At 42.5% G+C, this 20,900-nt stretch overlaps 1 protein-coding gene across 2 annotated transcripts in view; it reads left to right on the top strand.

The window, feature by feature from the left end:
* The window catches only part of TM9SF1 (transmembrane 9 superfamily member 1), a 281,183-nt gene extending 261,644 nt beyond the window's left edge, over positions 1–19,539 (top strand). For both annotated transcript variants that reach the window (XM_086923727.1, XM_086923726.1), the window contains exon 6: positions 18,752–19,539. In XM_086923727.1, coding sequence (XP_086779853.1) covers positions 18,752–19,145 — 394 coding nt within the window. In that variant the 3' untranslated portion in view covers positions 19,146–19,539. The remainder of the gene's footprint in view (positions 1–18,751) is intronic.
* The last annotated feature ends 1,361 nt before the right edge of the window (positions 19,540–20,900 follow it).

Below are 20,900 nucleotides of genomic sequence, written 5' to 3'. Positions count from 1 at the left end.
TTTTAGCCCGAACGGCTGAATGGATTTCCACCAAACTTGGCAAAATTGTAGGGACTGGTACCCCGATGTGCCTTTGCTATGTCTCAAGATATATGCTCCAGTGGTTTTTACGAAAATTAACTTTGAAAAAATATATATTTGGCTACATTGGGCTATATATATGTTAGAGCCCAAATGTAGCTCAATGTAGCCCAAAGATGGCCACCAGAGACAAAAAAAACCAAATGTAGCCCAAATATCAGCCAGATGTTGCCCAACTATAGCCCAATGACAGAATGTCCCAGAGTGTTCTAAAGAACAACTAGAGCGCTAACAGTCTTACTTATGACAAAAGTATGGCACACATGAAGTCATCTTGATTGGAATAAAGTGTTAACACTTAAAACATTTAATTTGCAAAGGAACAAAATGAGGGGGTTCATTTTGCCATAGTAATTATGATTAGTGCTGAAGAAAGAAAAATTAGGGCACATTTTGAGTGACTTCTCAAATCCTCTTATATTTCATTAAAAAAATTCTGATATGCAGTCTCCCAAGATGGCCACCAGATACAAAAGAGCCCAAATGTAGCCCAAATATCAGCCAGATGTAGCCCAACTATAGCCCAATGACAGAATGTCCCAGAGTGTTCTAAAGAACAACTAGAACGCTAACAGTCTTCCTTATGACAAAAGTATGGCACACCTGAAGTCATCTTGATTGGAATAAAGTGGTAACACTTAATACATTTAATTTGAAAAGGAACAAAATGAGGATTTTCATTTTGCCATAGAAATTATATATATATATATATATATATATCCAAGCAATTTACCGTCTTTACTTCGCAGACAGAGAGTCGAGGCCCAGATAGCTTTTCAAGTGTTTTTATTCCGCAACACTAACACTCAACGCGTTTCGCAGCTTCTGCCGCTTTCTCACGAGTGAATAGCAGTGTGATACAATAAAGTTTTATACAATAACAAAAAAGGGTTCATCATGTGACTTTTCAAGTGAAAGTGAAAACATACTTTTTATCTCATTTTACTTTCTTTTGCACATTTAGTTATGGGTTATCGAGAATAAACTAAACATTCAAGAAAACATATTTAATTGAATATGCTAATGAAACATATTAAAGTGATTCAGCAGTGCTATTTCTAGAAATTCAGTCAGTTGTTCAACACGGACTACCATACCCATAAGTCAGTGTTTCTTAGGTTGGAAAAAGCGATTACTGCTCCTGAATTACTTCATTCAGATTCACACTTTCAGACGTTGTACTTTGCAACAACGCAACACCCCGAGGGTTGGTTACAGGCGGATGAAACGTTCGGCATTACATTTGCTCATGAATGAAATGATAGATCGCATTCATGAGCAAATGTAATGCCGAACGTTTCATCCGCCTGTAACCAACCCTCGGGGTGTTGCGTTGTTGCAAAGTACAACGTCTGAAAGTGTGAATCTGAATGAAGTAATTCAGGAGCAGTAATCACTTTTTCCAACCTAAGAAACACTGACTTATGGGTATGGTAGTCCGCAAGAGGACATTACCCTGTGATTGAGGGGTCACTCACTAGTGAGGATCGTCAGCACGCAGCAGTATTCAAGCGGATTATGCCCACTGGGGCTTCATGCATAAACAGCAAACCCACTAAGCAATAGTATCAGTGCAGAAGCATTGTGCGCTGAATGAAACGGTAGATCGCATTCATGAGCAAATGTAATGCCGAACGTTTCATCCGCCTGTAACCAACCCTCGGTCCCAGCCTCGAAACGTGTCGGAAAACGAATTAACAATGAGGGAAGAACGCAGGCAGCAGTTAACAGCGAGGCAGAAACCGGCTGATGCATGCCAGGGACAGCATCGTGTGCTCCTCTAAAAGCTCCTGGGCATTGCTGAAAAAACATTCTACACGACCTCCAGGGTCGTGAGAGGAGGCACCAGTTTCAACGAGATCTTTGTGGTCTGGAAACGGCGTTGGAAAGGAACTTTTCCTCTCAGAAGCATGCTGTTCCATGGGAGTTGACTTTCTGCGTGCCTGGAGTCTCCCGCCTACTAAAGGTTTAAAACTAACAATGTGTATAAATTGTCACAGTAAATCAGAACCTACTCAAGGTATGCACTTAACAGCGATGTCATGGACTTCAGTAACCAGCGTTCCATGCTGTCCGAATGTGCCACGCCCACTGTGGGAGGATACATTCACCGAAACAAAAGGTTTTAAACATCGCTGCATCTGATCACTCTGTGCTAATCAGTCCATGATTACGGGGCGTCCCAGCCTCGAAACGTGTCGGAAAAGGAATTAACAATGAGGGAAGAACGCAGGCAGCAGTTAACAGCGAGGCAGAAACCGGCTGATGCATGCCAGGGACAGCATCGTGTGCTCCTCTAAAAGCTCCTGGGCATTGCTGAAAAAACATTCTACACGACCTCCAGGGTCGTGAGAGGAGGCACCAGTTTCAACGAGATCTTTGTGGTCTGGAAACGGCGTTGGAAAGGAACTTTTCCTCTCAGAAGCATGCTGTTCCATGGGAGTTGACTTTCTGCGTGCCTGGAGTCTCCCGCCTACTAAAGGTTTAAAACTAACAATGTGTATAAATTGTCACAGTAAATCAGAACCTACTCAAGGTATGCACTTAACAGCGATGTCATGGACTTCAGTAACCAGCGTTCCATGCTGTCCGAATGTGCCACGCCCACTATGGGAGGATACATTCACCGAAATAAAAGGTTTTAAACATCGCTGCATCTGATAACTCTGTGCTAATCAGTCCATGATTACGGGGCGTCCCAGCCTCGAAACGCGTCGGAAAAGGAATTAACAATGAGGGAAGAACGCAGGCAGCAGTTAACAGCGAGGCAGAAACCGGCTGATGCATGCCAGGGACAGCATCGTGTGCTCCTCTAAAAGCTCCTGGGCATTGCTGAAAAAACATTCTACACGACCTCCAGGGTCGTGAGAGGAGGCACCAGTTTCAACGAGATCTTTGTGGTCTGGAAACGGCGTTGGAAAGGAACTTTTCCTCTCAGAAGCATGCTGTTCCATGGGAGTTGACTTTCTGCGTGCCTGGAGTCTCCCGCCTACTAAAGGTTTAAAACTAACAATGTGTATAAATTGTCACAGTAAATCAGAACCTACTCAAGGTATGCACTTAACAGCGATGTCATGGACTTCAGTAACCAGCGTTCCATGCTGTCCGAATGTGCCACGCCCACTGTGGGAGGATACATTCACCGAAATAAAAGGTTTTAAACATCGCTGCATCTGATCACTCTGTGCTAATCAGTCCATGATTACGGGGCGTCCCAGCCTCGAAACGCGTCGGAAAAGGAATTAACAATGAGGGAAGAACGCAGGCAGCAGTTAACAGCGAGGCAGAAACCGGCTGATGCATGCCAGGGACAGCATCGTGTGCTCCTCTAAAAGCTCCTGGGCATTGCTGAAAAAAAATATATATATATATATATATAGAATCCAACCTGTGGCAGCCGTCAGCCAGCACACACGTACACAGACTTCTTCAATGATTACCGCAAACCAGGCTTTTTTTGCATATATATTCACTGAAAAAACCATAGGTTTCACACCAGTTATAGTTGGGAATTAGCATTTAAAAAATCTATTTAATTCACTGAAAAAACCATAGGTTTCACACCAGTTATAGTTAGGTGGAAATTTTACTCGCATAAAACCATTGAAATTCCCACATTATAGTTAGTTGGACTCACTATAACTTGCGCGTGCAATGCACTGCTGATGACGTCACATATTACATCACTCATGACATGGTCAGTGACATCACTCATGACATCACTGATGACATCTCAAATGACATCACTGATGACATCATCCAGTGAATGTGTATCTTTCTGAAAAAAAATATTTTTTATATATGTATATCTAAAGGTTGATGGAAGAATAAATGGGTAAATAAATGTCTAAATGGATGTTTTTTTTGTGTAAAATTGATTGGTTAACTGACTTATTAAATGTATCTTAGTGAATACATATATTAGCGAGTAATGTTTAAATATTTAAATATCTGTGTCTGTGTCTCACTTTGTGTATAAGTGGCTGCATGGGTTGGTGAGTAGCTACATGAGTGTGTATATGGGTTATTAGTTGTATTTTTGAGTATCAGTATCAGTGTCTGTATGGTTCGGTGGGGGATATTACTTCGAGCACAGATGCATGAATGAGTGACTCACTATTTGTATGTATTTTGAAGACAGCATGTGTGCAAGACTGTATGGGTGGATGATTGTGTGTATGGGTGGGTTAGTCAGTATATGTTTTTATAATTGTTTGTTTAAGAGAGTAAATATGTTTCAGTTTCTGTAGAAGTATGTGTAGTGGTGTGTATATAGCAGTATAATCAAGTAAATGGTTTATTTGCATGTGTGAATTTGTGTGTGAGTAACTATATGGATGAGTATTAGTGTGTAACAGGATGTATAGGTGTATGAGTACATATGATGAGTAAGTACATGCATGAGTGACTATATAGAACTGTTGGTGAATGAGTGGATGTGTATGTAGATGTTGGAATTACCTAATAAGTTGTTGTAATTGGTATTGGTTTCTCCTTTTTTAAGAAAATGTTAGTTTCTATTTTTGAATGTGTGTCAAAGGTTATTTTATGCTGATAGGAGGTCTGCCACTTTGTCACAAGGATGATGTCATTTGAGATGTCATCAGTGATGTCATGAGTGATGTCACTGACCATGTCATGAGTGATGTAATATGGTAATATGTGACGTCATCAGCAGTGCATTGCACGCGCAAGTTATAGTGAGTCCAACTAACTATAACGTGGGAATTTCAATGGTTTTATGAGAGTAAAATTTCCACCTAACTATAGCTGGTGTGAAACCTATGGTTTTTTCAGTATATATATATATATATATATATATATATATATATATATATAGATATATATATATATATATATATATATATATCTCCACACACTTCCACTGTTACGTCCAGAAAAACGGCAAGCACTCCGATGTTGTGATCCAAAGTTAATTTATTTCCTCACCCCCGACAGATGCGTTTCGCTCACCGGCTTCGTCAGTGTCAGTATTGTGCAAACTTCATCGCCATTTTAAACTATCCGCCCTCCTCCATATCATCAAAATAGATGATGGTCAATTACATTTTTCGCGGCGGCCATCTTGTAGTGTGTTAATACAAGGGTTTTCACAATGTTCAAAATTACGAAAGATAAAGTGCTAAGTGCAAAATTAAAAGTGTTTGACAACAACAAATACTATTGCAATAAAGTGCACACTTTTGATATTTCATATCGGGTACCATGTATTTACAAATTAGTTCAGTCCGTTTGGATTCCTACCAGTTCATTGTGTGGGGTTGTATCCCCTGATTCCTATCACAGACGTCTGTGCAGATATTCTTTATATATATATATAGTATATTACATTATAGAGCCCTATAAGTGCTATACAAATATTTACAAGTGTTCTCTACACGGCAATTGAACAGTTCAATTACAGTTCTTACTTTGGAGCCCTGTATGGGCTGGTATCCAAAGAATGTATGGTACCACTTTTTACATATTTACAAGGCATTCATGGGGAGCAAAAATGCAAATTTACAAAGCTTCAGCTGTTAGTTCTATTAGCTTCCAGGGTGTCATTATAGCTTCCTGACAGAGTATTATTTTCAGTGCTATAAATCAGGATATTTCACAGGTGTACCCACATTTCTGCATCATTATTAAGACCCCACGGTGTCATGGTTTTGAGGTCCATAATGTATCTAGATTCCATGATACGTAGGGCTTTCTCCCTATTCCCACCACGTTCTGACCGTGAAATCTGATCTATGCAGTAATAACTGAGTAAATCCCTATTGCTATGATGGTATTCAGCAAAATGACGGGCTATCGGATAGGTTTTGTCATTGTTCACGATAGCCCTCATGTGTTCCAGGATTCTCATTTTGGTAGGTTTAATGGTACTGCCTATGTATCGTTTTTTGCATGGGCACTCCAAACAGTAAACTGTGTATTCTGATGTTTCATGATTATTCTGTTTGGTTTGTCCCCTCCTGTTCTTCCTGGGTATTCCTTGACTTTTTTGCTATGCTTACAAGCTTTACAGCGCAGGCATGGAAAAAAGCCTTTGATCTTGTTGGTGGTCGGGGTCTCTATTTCGGGGGAGTAATGACTATGGATCAAGTGGTCTGAGAGTGACTGGCATCTCCTATACGTTATCATAGGTCTATCAGATAGATGTTTCTTCAAGATGTTGTCCGTTTTCAATATATGCCAGTTTTTCTTAAAAGCATGGACCAGGTCACCTGATTTTATGTTGAATGTAGTGATCATTCTAACCTGATCATTCTCTTTTTCCGACTCTTTTACCACCAGGAGATCCCTTCTGTTGATGGTTTCTGCTTTTACGGTTGCCTGTTGTAAGATGCTCCTAGAGTAGCCCCTAGCCTGAAATCTATTGTTGGCTTCTTTCTGGGCATCTTTGAAATCAGTATCCCCTGAGCAATTTCTTTTGAGTCGTAAGTATTCACCATAAGGTACGTTCCTAACCAGACTCCTGGGATGGTAGCTAGCCGCATGTAATACGGCATTTCTTGCCGTTGGCTTCCTAAAGAGTCTGGTGTGGAGATGATCATTTTCCACGAACACCTCTAGATCTAGGTAACATACACTTTTTTCGCTGATTGTACTGGTGAATTGTAAATTCAGGTCATTATTGTTCAGTGTTGAGACCTATTCCTCAGCCGAGGTCCTGTCTCCCCGCCAAACAATAAACAGATCATCAATATATCTGGTCCACATCAATATTCTCTCATTCCACATTTCGTTATTGCCTCCCCATGCCTCGTGCTTCTCCCACCAGCCCACGAATAGATTCGCGTAGCTGGGAGAGAAGCACGAAAAACAAAAAAAATATATATATATATATCTGCTTGCTACTCTGATTCAGGCATGTGAATCTATGAAAGATACCCCAATACTGGATAAGAAAACAAGTTACTTACCTGTAACTACAGTTATCCAGTATTGGTATCTTTCATAGATTCACCTGCACCCACCCTCCTCCCCTGCGAGTCAGTTCTCTATAATTTGGAAAGCTTACTTCCCACTTGTGCTAGGAAAATCTGAGGAGAACTGCTTCTGCTGAGGGTGTTCTAGAGGGTGCTGGTAGCTTATTGGTTGGAGCCAACTTTTGGTTCTTTTTTACTGTCACGATGTAGATAGCCTACTAAGATTTAGGCCTTGGGCGTTTTTATTTTAGCCTACTACTATTATTTACCTATGGCACTTCTTTTGTAATTTACTCCGGGACTCCCGCCTCGGCGACTGGGAACGATTTCAGGCATGTGATTCTATGAAAGATACCAACACTGGATAACTGTAGTTACAGGTAAGTAACTTATTTTCTTCCGGACCCCTGACTGTCACCTGGCACTCCAAAGAACTGTTGCACCTGTGCTTCCAAGCTGTAGTGAGCCACCAGTGTCCACATGGTCCCTTGGGACCTTGGGTTTGCCATCTGTGGACCTTCTGATGTAGTTTGCAGCATCTGTTTACAGTCCCCCTCGACCGCTACCTTGAATCTGACACCACCAACCACGTCTGTACCCGGCTGACCCAGCCCGTTGAGAAGAGGACCAAAGGTGTCCCCAAGCCTCACAAGACCTGAAACCACTTGTTGGTTTCATCGGACTGGTCACACTGTCCCCTCCTGCAGCCCTTTTTTTTTACTGCGACCATCCTCCATTGAATGACGTTAGACACCTGACGTAATTTGGCACCCAGCAATCCTAGTGCCATTGGTGATGCACTCTTGGTGCTACCTTGGACTTTGCCCACCATTCACCTTAACTCCTGAAGTAGTCTCGTAAGTCGTTGTCAAGAACCGATAAACCGCATATAATTTTCCTCTCATCGGTTAACATTGTAGAACTTGCACTGTCAACTTTGTGAACTGAAAAATATTCTTATTTAAAAGCGTACTTACTTGAATGATTTTCTTCTGATGCCTAAACATATGTAAAAACACCAACTATTTTTATAAGTTGGTGTGGATCTCCTTCTTAAGTTGTGTGTCATTTATTGATCATTTTGTGTATTTGCTTGCTAATGTCTTGCACTCCTCTGTGTTAAGCCGAATGCTACTCGACCACACTACCCCCTTAGCAGAGCAATTGCATAGCAAGCCCCAGTCCATTCATAAGGGAACCAACAAGTGGACTCTTTACATGAGATATCACATTCTTGTATATCACATAAAGAGCCAGCTTCCTACACTCCCGGAGATCACACTGGTACCAAGCCAGCTTAGCAGAAGAGGTTGTGCTACCCTCCAGATCTGGATCACTTGAGTGCTCGGTGGATTTACGCAGGCTAAACTTCCCTCTTCGGGCTCAGGCTGTGTGCACTACACAATCGTGGGCTCCTTTTTTAAGTGCTCCACCTCGGACCATTCATTTGGCAGCACCATTTTGAATTCAGCTAATCCAGCAGCAGGTGGGTAGGGGCTGGGGCACAGTAGAGCTCTGTGAGGCAGTAGTACAGGGCTACCCTGTGCCCCAGAATGTCTCAAACCATGGAATGTCAAATTCTCTACCCCGTCTTGCCCTCGTCCGCTAAGGTCGACTTTGGGGTGGGGGCAGGTCAGGATCTCGACAAAGATTTATCCGTTCAGTGGCCCTGCAAGTAGTTCCACCCGCAGGGTAAATTTATATAAAGATAGCATCTTTAGTCTCAATAAAAAATAAATTGAAACGGCTACCCATGCAAGGTATGGTGGCATGTTAGAGCTACTGGTTCCCATAAATATGTACTTTCAACTCCAATATGATGCATAGCTGATACCATTTTCTTTGTTTCCTTAAAAAGAAAATGTAGGTTAATAGAAGACAGCTAATTTCTACTCTAAATGCATCCTTATAACTAAGAAAATACTGACATTTGGCAAATGTAACATTGTACATCAAATGTTAACATTTCAAATTACTGTACTATATTTTAACATTTAAAATGCCTTCTTAAAAATAAGTGTTATAAAGTGCTATTTGACCATGCATAGAAATGTACTATATGAATAATTCTCTTCAAAGATTTACATGTACATACAAGTACGTAACTTTTCCTTTACATTTTTCCACCCGCTGTCTTCATCTGGAGGAGCGAGTGGCATCACCTTTCTCCTTGTTGAGTCTGTTGTTTGCTTCTATCTTGAAACTCTGCCTCTAAGTACCAAACTTGTTTTCTCATTGATTGTCTTCTGTGATTCTTAACTGTATTTTCTACTCTTCATGCTTAGCGTGTCCTTGATTTCCTACCACAATCCTGTCTTGTTCATTCCAAATGGTTTCTTGACTCTCAAAAGGATATTAAGACTCCTGGAGAGAGTATGCCTAACGGAGACCAGTTTTTAAATGATTCCTAAAGGAGAGCAAGCAGAAATATCTTTTACATTGAGCTGTAAAATGTTAAGACAGTCACAGCCTATGTTTAAAAGGTTTTGCATCTGAATCTGTCTCCTGAAGTTGGACAGTTATCAGAGACCAATGATTCAGCGAGTTATTAACATGCAAATCGATGCATTCTTTCATAATGGAATCATATCCTTATCAACAATCACCCGATGTGAACTCCAAATCAACCTTGACATGCAAATGTAGTCAAGCAGGCCCTGAGACCAAGGCCTGAGATTGCTGATCAATAGGCCACAGGCTGTAGGGTGTGTAGTTGGCAGGCAAACGCTTGAGCAGTAAACTTATTTTTGGGAGTGGGGTGAGGGGGCAATCTTTTGATTGAACATTTTCATCATATAGCTGGTACGTGTGGATCATATATTTAAAGTGCAGTATAAGTAGAAGGTTGGCCATGCCATGGCGATATGCATAAAACACTACAACACATTGTACAATAAGAAAACAGCGATACGGAAATTCGCCATCGCAAGCCATTTTCTATACTAGTGCGCATCTTCCCCAGGTTCCAGTGTAGCACTCTAAAAAACCCCTATATTCTCTCCAATCCACCCAGATCTTTTCCCACTTCTTGGGGGCAGCCCCTCCTTTTGTAGATTCTGTTCTTTTCCCCAGCACCAATCCAAGTCTTTGGACCATTCGTCCATCGTTGGGGATTCAGACTTACCCTATGCTGGACAGGAAACTCCTGATCAATCCCACAGATAGGTGCAGCGATATTCCAATGGTAAAGGGAGATTGCCACAATAAAACACATGGCTGGAGGAGTTACTGCGCTCCTAAAACACCATACAAGTGAATGCCACGTGAGTTAGAAACACAACCAACCAGGACCTAGCACACACTGTGATGATGCGCTCCCCATGCCGGACATCTACCCACATTGTGTCCATGTGATGTCGAGACCCACCTGTGGTAACCATTAGACAATTAATTTAGGATTACAAAGGCAGCAAACAACAATTCCTTACCATATATGGTTTTGTATAAAAGGAGAACACATACCGATTTTTAAATTGACGGTCCTCCGACCTTTTGTAGATTCTGTTCTTTTCCCCAGCACCAATCCAAGTCTTTGGACCATTCGTCCATCGTTGGGGATTCAGACTTACCCTATGCTGGACAGGAAACTCCTGATCAATCCCACAGATAGGTGCAGCGATATTCCAATGGTAAAGGGAGATTGCCACAATAAAACACATGGCTGGAGGAGTTACTGCGCTCCTAAAACACCATACAAGTGAATGCCACGTGAGTTAGAAACACAACCGACCAGGACCTAGCACACACTGTGATGATGCGCTCCCCATGCCGGACATCTACCCACATTGTGTCCATGTGATGTCGAGACCCACCTGTGGTAACCATTAGACAATTAATTTAGGATTACAAAGGCAGCAAACAACAATTCCTTACCATATATGGTTTTGTATAAAAGGAGAACACATACCGATTTTTAAATTGACGGTCCTCCGACCTTGTGCCTTTAACTGTTCTCCTGACTGTGTTGTTTCATTAAAAAACTTTTCCTCTTTTGCCGAACATCTGTCTTCTGTCTCTTTAAGGGATTTCCAACCCAAGTCAAATGGTACGGGAAAATACAAAACTAACTTTATTTTGAAAATGTTTTTTATAAATGGGGGTGGCATCCTTAAAAATAGCTTTATATTAAATGTATGTGTGAATGCAGAGCTAGTCCAGTTGTATCAAAACAAGTATTATGGCAGAAATGAGAATTCCCCGGTTCTGGTAGCAGCATCCTGCAGGTTCTTCTGTCAAGTGATTGATGTTTAAAGGTACCCAGATAAAACCTGTCCATTGCCCAATCTGGACCCCAGTATAGCAGTCACTGTGGAACACCTTGCCTCCTCAATAAGAAATGATCTTGCTGACTTATTTAAGATGTAAAATCAGGAAGAAGATCCCACAGCAATCTGGGATGAGTTGATGCTCTATGCCAAATATTAAACCCTACATTTTTAGTAAGATATCAGGCATTGACAATCATCTAGAGTCTGTGGCCAGAAAGTAAGAGTTCATGTGTCTGACACCTACCAACTATTATGCCCATACTTTTATCATAGTTTACTTTGAACCATTGGCTGCCCATCCACTCCATGACCTCTACATACATTATTTGAAGAACCCTGCTGACAGCTGATTGCTCTCCAAATGGAGTATCTGTTCATTGCCGGTATATGCAGAAAAAAGGAAGCCGTGGGAGCGAATGCCAAGGGCTCAACATATACATCAGATGGAATCCTCTGAGTGTGTCCTTCAACAAAAGAGAAGAGCCAACATAAGGATTGTCTGCCCAGCCAGAATTGCTTAAGTCTGTCTTACAAGAACTCTTCGTCAAGCATGTCAAATGCTCTAACTGATATCAACGTCACTGTGAACTGCAACTAAAGGTCCTCTTGGGCTGAAACCAGGGTTACAGTGGGACAGAAAACTGCCTTGACCATCATTCAATGTGGGAACCATAAGAAAGATAGATCAATAGTTGGTTACAAACCTGTTTTCTTATTCGAAGATTCACCACTGCTTCTTGAAGACTTTAAGAGACAGCCCCTGGGGAAAGAGTTATTTAAGATAAAAAAACAGTTAGCCAAATAAGTTGACCAAGTTGCCTACCTAAGTAACTGTACGGTAAAGGATTAAGCGGAAAGCCACGTTTAAGTCTGGCTAAAGTAGCCTCAACTGAATTAGTGTTAAATGGAAGAACATCCATCCAAGAGGAAATCGATAACAGATTCAATGCAGAAAGACATTTTTTAAACAGATCATTTGGGCACATCAGTATGTCATGAAGAGATTGTGAAATTATTTGATTAAAACTTTCCACAAGTATTTAAGTTATTAAAAATTATTCTATGCTTACAGTATGTGTGGCTGTAGATACCCATGCTCTGCATACTCCTGCCATCTAGTATTGGACTTGGCTGTTGCAACTTGTTTTTGTTCAGAGTCGCAAGACCTGATGTTGTTCCTTTCATAGTGGACAAAGCAAGAGGGTGTAGGCTGAACCTCAAAAAAAAAAGTTAACCGAAGCTGCCTCCTCCACCTCACTTCGACGGCCTTCAGTGCCCAGCAGCTTTGGTGCACTTACTCAAAGATCTTAATAACAAAGCCTCATCCCTAAAATGTATCTAGGCCAAGGTAAAGCACTGCTCCCTCAGGAATCTGACATCAAGCGCTGCGCTGAGCCATAGACAACAGCGACCTTGGGATCTTGCTCCATGCGGGTGTTAGTCAACCCTGAGATCTGGCCTGAGCGCCTACCATGCCACCTCCCAAAAGTGTCAAACCAAATTGGCAGGCAACTCCGCCTCCATTCTAAGGTATCCGGTGACCTCGCTGAGCAGAAAGCTCCGCTGAAGACTGCTGTCCACCCAAACTCTGACACTGATGTCAGATACTACCAAGGGTCTGATCCTCCTACTGGCCTTCCTACTTCTGCCCAAGGTACCCAATGCCAATCAGCGAGCTCATGTTCTGTACCCAGACACCAGCAAATAACTCACCAAGGAACCTTTGGGCTAGCCTCCATGTGTCAGATTTTATCTCCAAGGAATCCAGTTGTATAAAATGCTCCACCTCCCAATGTCACCAACACCCCGAATATGTAACACAGGGTGTTCGAGTCATTAGGTGAGGGAAAAATAGGAAGAGAGAAGAAGGGAAGGGAAAGGAAGGGGTCAGCAGGGAAAGTGAAACCTGCTTAAAAGTAAAACAACAAGGCTCTCTGATGTCAGCCTCTTTTCCCTTTCTTCTTGCGACCATAAAGTGTTGCAGCATTGAAATGAAGGAGTGAAATATCTATGAATTGTAGCATCATTCAATAAATAAACACCCAGGCATTTCCTATATCCAGGACGACGAAATAAAGGATACAGTAGTGTGTAGGAAGCAAGAACCACAACACTCCGCTCCTGTAAATAAGGTTTGACCCGAACCAAACACCAAAGTAAAGAGCTTCAAATAAACGTGAAGTTGCGACCACTAACACGTTCCGCTATCTTTCCACAGCTAATCCTCCTTGAAGTCCAATATAGGAAACGGTAGCGCGTAGTTGAGGCCACCACAGCACTCCGCTTCCATTCCTCCCTTTAGTTAATCACAATAGTCAATAAACACGGCAGCGTGTAGTAGAAACCACCACTACGCTCCGCGTCACATGTAATGAGCCAAAATCACAGCCGGATACTCCAAGAATATCACGGATAACCACAGAGTCGATAAGGAACAGACTGGAACCCTTCAAGTCTGTTCGTAACAAAAGAAAAGAAAAACGGAAGCTCGCAGCAGCTTGCTAACGTGCTCCGTAAGGTTTCTGAGGCAAATGTAAAGAATCCGTTTGGTAGTGCGGCGGAAAAGCAGCGCACGCTAAAACCAACGACAGACCAAGAATCCTACCTTGGATTCTGAACAGAAGTTCGAGGAGAATGCCTCGATCGGCAACCAGGGAACGCGGCATGATGAAGTCTTCTCTCACGCCTGCAGCAGCAAGACGCCAAACCAGAATAACACGCAACAGCAAGCGTCACTCGATCTCTAAAGTACTTCCTGCATGTAGCGGGAGGAATCATGGGAAATGTAGTTTTTATTGCAATGTAGGAGCAGTACGGCAATTCCTGACACCATGTGCGATCTCTTGCATACACTAGAAGCTCAGGCTCACCTTTGAGGAGGAGCTGGTTTTCAAGGGACTAAAACATCTCCAGCCCAAGAAGCAAAGGAACAGGGGCACAAGCCCATCATCCCAGCCTCCTGCACCATACCACTCTCTTGTACCACCACAGTCTCTCAAGTCCCCTCCTCCACCACCACCACCTCCCTTCCCACAAAGATGAAATATGATCTTTTCTGACCAGAAAGCCTTTTGAGCCTGTATCTCCTTATGATGAACCCCTAGCACCTAGGGAAGGGAGTGACTCATGGGAGGACTGAGTGGTTGACTATCAGATTGATCACTTCATAGCCCTAACATGCCAAACCATTACCACATAATGACACTACAGCCTACAACATGGTAATCCAAAGGGCTACCCAGCATCACAAAGTGGATTTGCACGTTCTTCAAGATGAGGATGATTTACTTGTGGCCAACCTCACGCAAACTTTATGGATTGTGCAGTTTCTTCCCAGGCTGAGGGGTATGCTAAAGGATCATGCCAGATAACTTCATGAAGCTGATAAAGGCAAACATTGTCATTCCTAAGGGGGACGAAAAAAGCAAGACCTCAACTTAGGACTCGCTGTACATCCATAGTCAGGTTTCCCCAGACTCCTCCCTTGTCATCCACCCCCCCCCCCCCCCCCCCCCGACCCCCCCCTCCCGCCATACTGACCGAGAGCAAGTGCATATGAAACAGCTGCCAAGCATGTGGCGGTGGAGGCTTCCACCTGTTGGCTCATTGCCAGTTCTACTGGCCTCTTTTCCTAATACGATAGTTATTGGGAGGAGAGGGCTCAACTGGTAAAGCACCTCCCAGAAAGCTTTAGAAAAAAAACAAGAGCTTGTTGTTAAGGGAAAGGTTATCTCTGACACCAACATTTGCTGCACTCTTGACCCAGCATTTTCTACTACCCAAGGCATAAACACGTGTCCTACAGTTACACTATGCCTGCCTACACATCTTGGAGTCTGGCCAAGTGTGCAGTACTACCTTCTCAACCTCTTTCAACAGAGCATTTCTTTATCCTTCATTTTGATGAGCTCCTTGAAAATCAATAAGGACACAGACACCAGCAAGTCTAAGGGTGCCTTCCAAGCTACAACCTTGAAGACTGTGTTTTGGAGACCAGGGTTGTGAGGTGGAGCAAGATTATTGGGGACATCTGCATTCATTTAAGGACTCTGACAGTCACAGGATACACCAGGGTGAGTTACAAATGCAACAACTGGGGCAAAGATGGAATTGGCTCCAGTAGGGATGCCTCCTCCTCCAAACAATGATTTGGTATCGTTAAACTCCCCGATCCCCACCAAAAACTCTCCTGCCTACCCTCAAACCACCCAACACTACTCCATACTCCTCCCCCCCCCCTCTCTACATACCAACTGTTGCAACATGCTCAGCTAAGGGCGTCACCAAAGCTTTCCTCCAGCTTATGTAAGCAGGGTAAGTAGCGTCTTCCTTAACTGTTGTTCATCAATAGTATTCCAGAGGAGTAGTATAGTTTTGAGGTTAGTTTCTGTTCGTCCTTTTATTTCTCTAGGGCTGATCAGCATGTCTTTGTAATTGTAACTGCAGCAGTGTATCTCTTTGGCTGCTTTGACCTGACGTTTATTCCGGTCTAATGCTGGACAGAACTAGGGGCCACTTTGAATATAGGGTTATCCATTCTAGGCCTAGACATCTCTCAAGCCCTTGTCCTGTTGGACTTGTCGGCGGCTTTTGACCCGGTCGATCATGCTATACTGATCGACCGTGTCAACAATGCCGGCATTCAGGGCGTAGCTCTCGACTGGGTCAGATCTTTCCTGGACAAGCGATTCCAGGTCGTACACTTGTCTACTTTTTCTGCTTCTTATTCTCCCCTCTCCTGCGGAGTCCCTCAGGGCTCCGCCCTATCTCCTTTGCTTTTTAATTTGTATATGCAGCCCCTAATAGTCTCCCTTCGCAAATCCTCTGCCACAATCTTCAACTATGCGGATGATTTGCAGCTAATATTCCCCATTGACACTTCCCTTTCCTCCCATACTAGTTTTCAAACCACCATGCTAGACATTTCAGAATGGATGTCTCACAGCCAGCTCAAATTAAACCCCACCAAGACTGAGCTTGTGCTGGTGGGTGGGTCTGCCAACCCATGGAATGACAGCTTTTGCCCCCTATCACTTGGGATTCCTCCTCGTCCTGTCAATTCTGTGAAGAGTCTTGGCGTAGTCATCTCCGGTGATTTATCTATGAGGCTTCAGATTAGTGCTGTAACATCATCCTGCTTTTTCCATCTGCGTAGGATACGCAAAATCAGTAGATTCCTCACCAGAGATGCACTTATTCTTGTCATCATGGCTCTTGTAATGTCTAGAATTGACTTTGCTAACACTGTACGCAGGAATTCCCGCTTACCACCTTCACAGGCTGCAGCTGGTGCAAAACCAGGCTGCTCGCTTAGTATACCATCAGCCTAAACATCAGCACGTCTCGCCGCTATTGCGGAGCTTGCATTGGCTCCCGGAGGCCAAACGTTGCACTTTTAAACTTGGCTGTATGATATTCAAAGCCCTCTCCAACCTTGCGCCTGCCTTCATTTCCTCTAGTTTGAAGCGATACACACCCACTAGAGACCTTCGCTCCATCTCACATAACCTTCTGCTTACCCCAAAAATCAAACGTAAAAAACATGGTGGCCTTTGCTTTTCTTTTCTGGCCCCCAAACTTTGGAACTCCCTCCCGCCCTCCTTCCGTCACTGCCCTACCTACGACTGTTTCCGTAGAACACTGAAGACGTTTCTTTTTCAGTTAGCATTCGAGTAAACCCCTGCCCTTGCCCTCTGCATTTGTTATGAGCGCCATGAAACCGTTCCGGTGAACGTGCACGGTATAAAATATTTTAACATAACATAACTGATATGACATGGAATGTCTCACCCAGTGTCCGAAGTGTTATTATAGTAAAGGTGCAATTTCAAATCTGCTCAGGGCTGCATTTTGCCATTTTAGAAAAGTTCAGTATAGAAAATTTGATGAAAGCATAGTCTGGTCAAGAAGTAGATGTTGATGGAGAGGTTGTTGCTAGTGCCGGGGCTTAGAGCCAAAATCACATTCAAAGAATACCTGCTAGCCTCCCACTGAGTTGGATCACTGATCCTAGTTCATGAGATAAAGCAAGATTAGCTGCTCTAAAAGATCTAAGCTCGCTTTGTATTGGGTCTAGTCTTTAAAAAAATAAAGTCACCAACAAACATGTTGCAAGATATGGGCTGGTGAATGATAAACTAACAATGAAGAGATTGAAAGTGTAGAGAGTAAAAGTGTAGAGAGTAAAGTGAGGTAGAGAGAGAGCACACGGAATTGATATTATTTCAGAGCAAGGGCATTCGGTAGAAACAAGGGCATTATTAAAAGCAGCAGTACTGCCATGTCTTGAATCAGCAGAGCACACGGAATTGATATTATTTCAGAGCAAGGGCATTAGGTAGAAAGAAGGGCATTATTAAAAGCAGCAGTTTTGCCATTTCTTGAATCAGCAGCTTTTCCTAATTCTATAACATGGGAAGTTAATTCAACAACCAAACGCCTAGACCTTTCTGTTAACCAGGTCTCGACATATTATTTTGATTTCCCTAACGGTAATACGACCATACATGCATAGCTGCAGAGCAGACATTACAGTGTAGTTCAGTGTGTTAAGGAACTAATCTGTACACGTCCCCCGGCTTCTCGTGCAGGTTTCTGATTCATTCATGTTTTTTTTCCCTGGTTCCTTGCCATATCTTCCTCTGCTGATTTTCAGTTTGGTTATAAATTATTTCTTCCCTCTAATCTACGACTGTTTTGTGGTCACACACTGTCACCAATGTCCTTCCATGTGTCTTATTTCTCCCTCTATCACTTGTTGAGTATGCAAGGGAAATAACAGTTAATCTCCCATCTCTGTATTCTTAACTTCATACAATTTCTTCTTAGCTACCTGCCTTCATGCCATTTGCTATAGTATTGCCTAAAAGGAATGGTATTTTAAGATACTCACATTGTTGCTTGGAATTTTGCAATTGACCATTCATGGCTTTCTCTGTTAGTTTTCTCCATTTGTCACTTATGTCCTCCTTTATATCTTCCTCCCCATTTCCTATTTTAATAATGTTCTTTTCTCTTTTGTTCCTCACTTAATCTTACTTTATTTTCTGTGTCAGTGATGTTCTTCTCCTACCTCTCGTTCTTTTCTTTTTGAATGTATTTCTCGCATCTCTGGCTACTTTCCCTTTGGATTTTCTGTAATATCTGCACATGTTATCAGTGCGTGTCTCCCCTTTGTGTTTCTCTTTATAAGATTCTTGTGTTGAGTCTTTTATGTTATTAAGTTCCCTATCCTATTTCTGCATTCTTTGCATGGCTTCTGATATGTATGCCTCATTCATGTGCTCCTCCCCTCTTTCTCTTATCTTCTGTCAAGCCTTCATTTGTCATTGATATTGTGCTGTTATCTCCTCCGGTTCCCGGTCTAAAGTTTCTTCAATTGCTTATCCATGTATCACAGATGAGTTTCTTCCTGTGCTGTTTTTTGTATCATTAAACTCCTATTTTCTTCCTCTTTTACTGCAGTGCCATCTCCGTGGAGCTCTACTACATTTTTGCCACAGTGTGGGGGCGTGAACAGTACACACTCTACGGAATCCTCTTCATCGTCTTTGCCATTCTACTGAGCGTGGGAGCCTGCATTTCTATTGCTCTAACTTATTTCCAACTTTCGGGTGAGGACTACCGCTGGTGGTGGCGCTCAGTGCTCAGCACAGGCTCTACAGGAGTCTTCATCTTTCTCTACTCCATCTTTTACTACTCCAGACGTTCCAACATGTCTGGAGCTGTACAGAGTGTGGAGTTTTTTGGCTACTCTTTCTTAACTGCCTATGTCTTCTTCCTTATGCTTGGCACGGTTTCCTTTGCTGCCTCTCTCAAGTTTATCCGGTACATCTATGTCAACCTTAAGATGGACTGAAGCCAGTGGCCTCACATTTCTGTTTGGCGAAAGGACTGTCAAGACTTGCATGAAATGGAGACATCAAGATATGGATAGAGGAGTGCGAGATGGTCTGCCTCTCCCTAGACTGACATTTCTAGAATGTATATAACAGAACTCCCATGGGGCTCTCAATGTGGCCTACTTTTATAGCTTTACAATGATTAATGTTCATTCCTATTCAAACGTTCACCCATTCCTTTACCTTTTATGGGAGTGTATGGGGGCAGTAGCTTGTTGGAAGACTAAGATGATGCCAGAATCACCCACAGTGTTTTGGCTCAGCGACTTGGGTGTGGATGTATACCAAGGATGCACTTTTAATATTTACTTATGTGATCATTAAATGCACATGTCCTTCTTGTCATCCCCATTCTGATATGATCGCATTGTTTATAGCTGTCTCAGTCAAACCCTGTAAAAAACCTCTTACATTAGATTGTACCCTGACAAAATGATCTTGCAAATCAACTGTATTCAAAGAAAGTCTTGGGTTAGATTACTTCTTATGGCTGGCTATATCCTGACCCCACCCTCATCAGGTCACCTCTTCTAGCTTCCTTGTCTGATACAGTGACGATAACCTTTAATACATTCTGGACACGCACCAACACAATCCCTTCTTCACACTTGTTCTGTCATGGTTGCTACTTGATGATATCTCATCTTTTCCATTATCTCCTCTTTTCCTGGGATATATGCTGATGGTACTTTGATATTTTTCCCCCCCGACAACATTCAGGTCTCATCCTTCTAATATCACTTCCTTTCACAGAGTATGTCCTCTTGCATCCTTTTAAGACCTTCCCTTGGCCGTATCCTGGTTACACCTCCAGGAGCTCAGCTCTTCCTCCTGACTTTATTATTTGACACCTTACAATCTCCCTTTTCTGCCTAACACTTTACCACCTAGATAATATCACCTCCTTCACCTAGCTCTCATAGTATCGCCTAACTTGGCTTGAAAACCCCTTATAATATAAACTATTTTCATCAGGCTATACTGTGGTTACACCCTTAAGTCATCTTTACTCTGTCTATAAAGGTCACACCCTAACAATCTAGATCCCTTCCAAAAGCTATTTCTTATTCACCTCCTCCACCTTGCAATATACTTTTCTACAGTATATATCGTAGCAACACAGTTAGGTTAACCGTTCACTTGGCAATATCCAGTTCATTCCCTTTTCAGGAATTCGCATTTGTGATTATTATGTTTATCCTTAAGAAATGAACTAATTCTCTGGCCATATCTTTGAAGTTAAAGGTCACTTTCTTGTTATTTCTTGGTAGCCTGCTCACTTTGTGAATTTCTGAATGTATTTAAAGAAGCAGTTCAGTGAGGTTGCTTAATTAATCTTTTACAACCTCAGTGTGTTTAGTTGCCTGGGATCCAGGGTCCACTGAACAGTATCTGTGACTATCACTTGCTTCCCTTTTTAATACTTGGGGTACAGGTCCTATGCGTGAAGATATGGTTTTAGGGTAGTGTCTGTTTTAGGTAAGAGTGGTGAGGTGTGCCAGCATGGTGGAGGAAACAGTAAGGGTTTATTTTGAAATGGTGTGCAAACTATCGGACATGTTTTGATTGGTGCTGGAACGATTAAGAGTTGGTAGATCCGTGGATGTTGGGATAAAAGTGGCGAGAGGTATTTGAATGGATCAATTGAGCAGGATCTTTAAGGGTGTAGAGAAGCACAGGGAGCTGTAAATTAAGGTTGTTCAATATGCATA

The sequence above is a fragment of the Lissotriton vulgaris genome, chromosome 5 (assembly GCF_964263255.1).
Source record: "Lissotriton vulgaris chromosome 5, aLisVul1.2, whole genome shotgun sequence".
Lineage (NCBI taxonomy): Eukaryota > Metazoa > Chordata > Amphibia > Caudata > Salamandridae > Lissotriton > Lissotriton vulgaris.
Note: the sequence above shows the minus strand (reverse complement) of the source record. Positions and strands in the feature narration are given on the sequence as shown.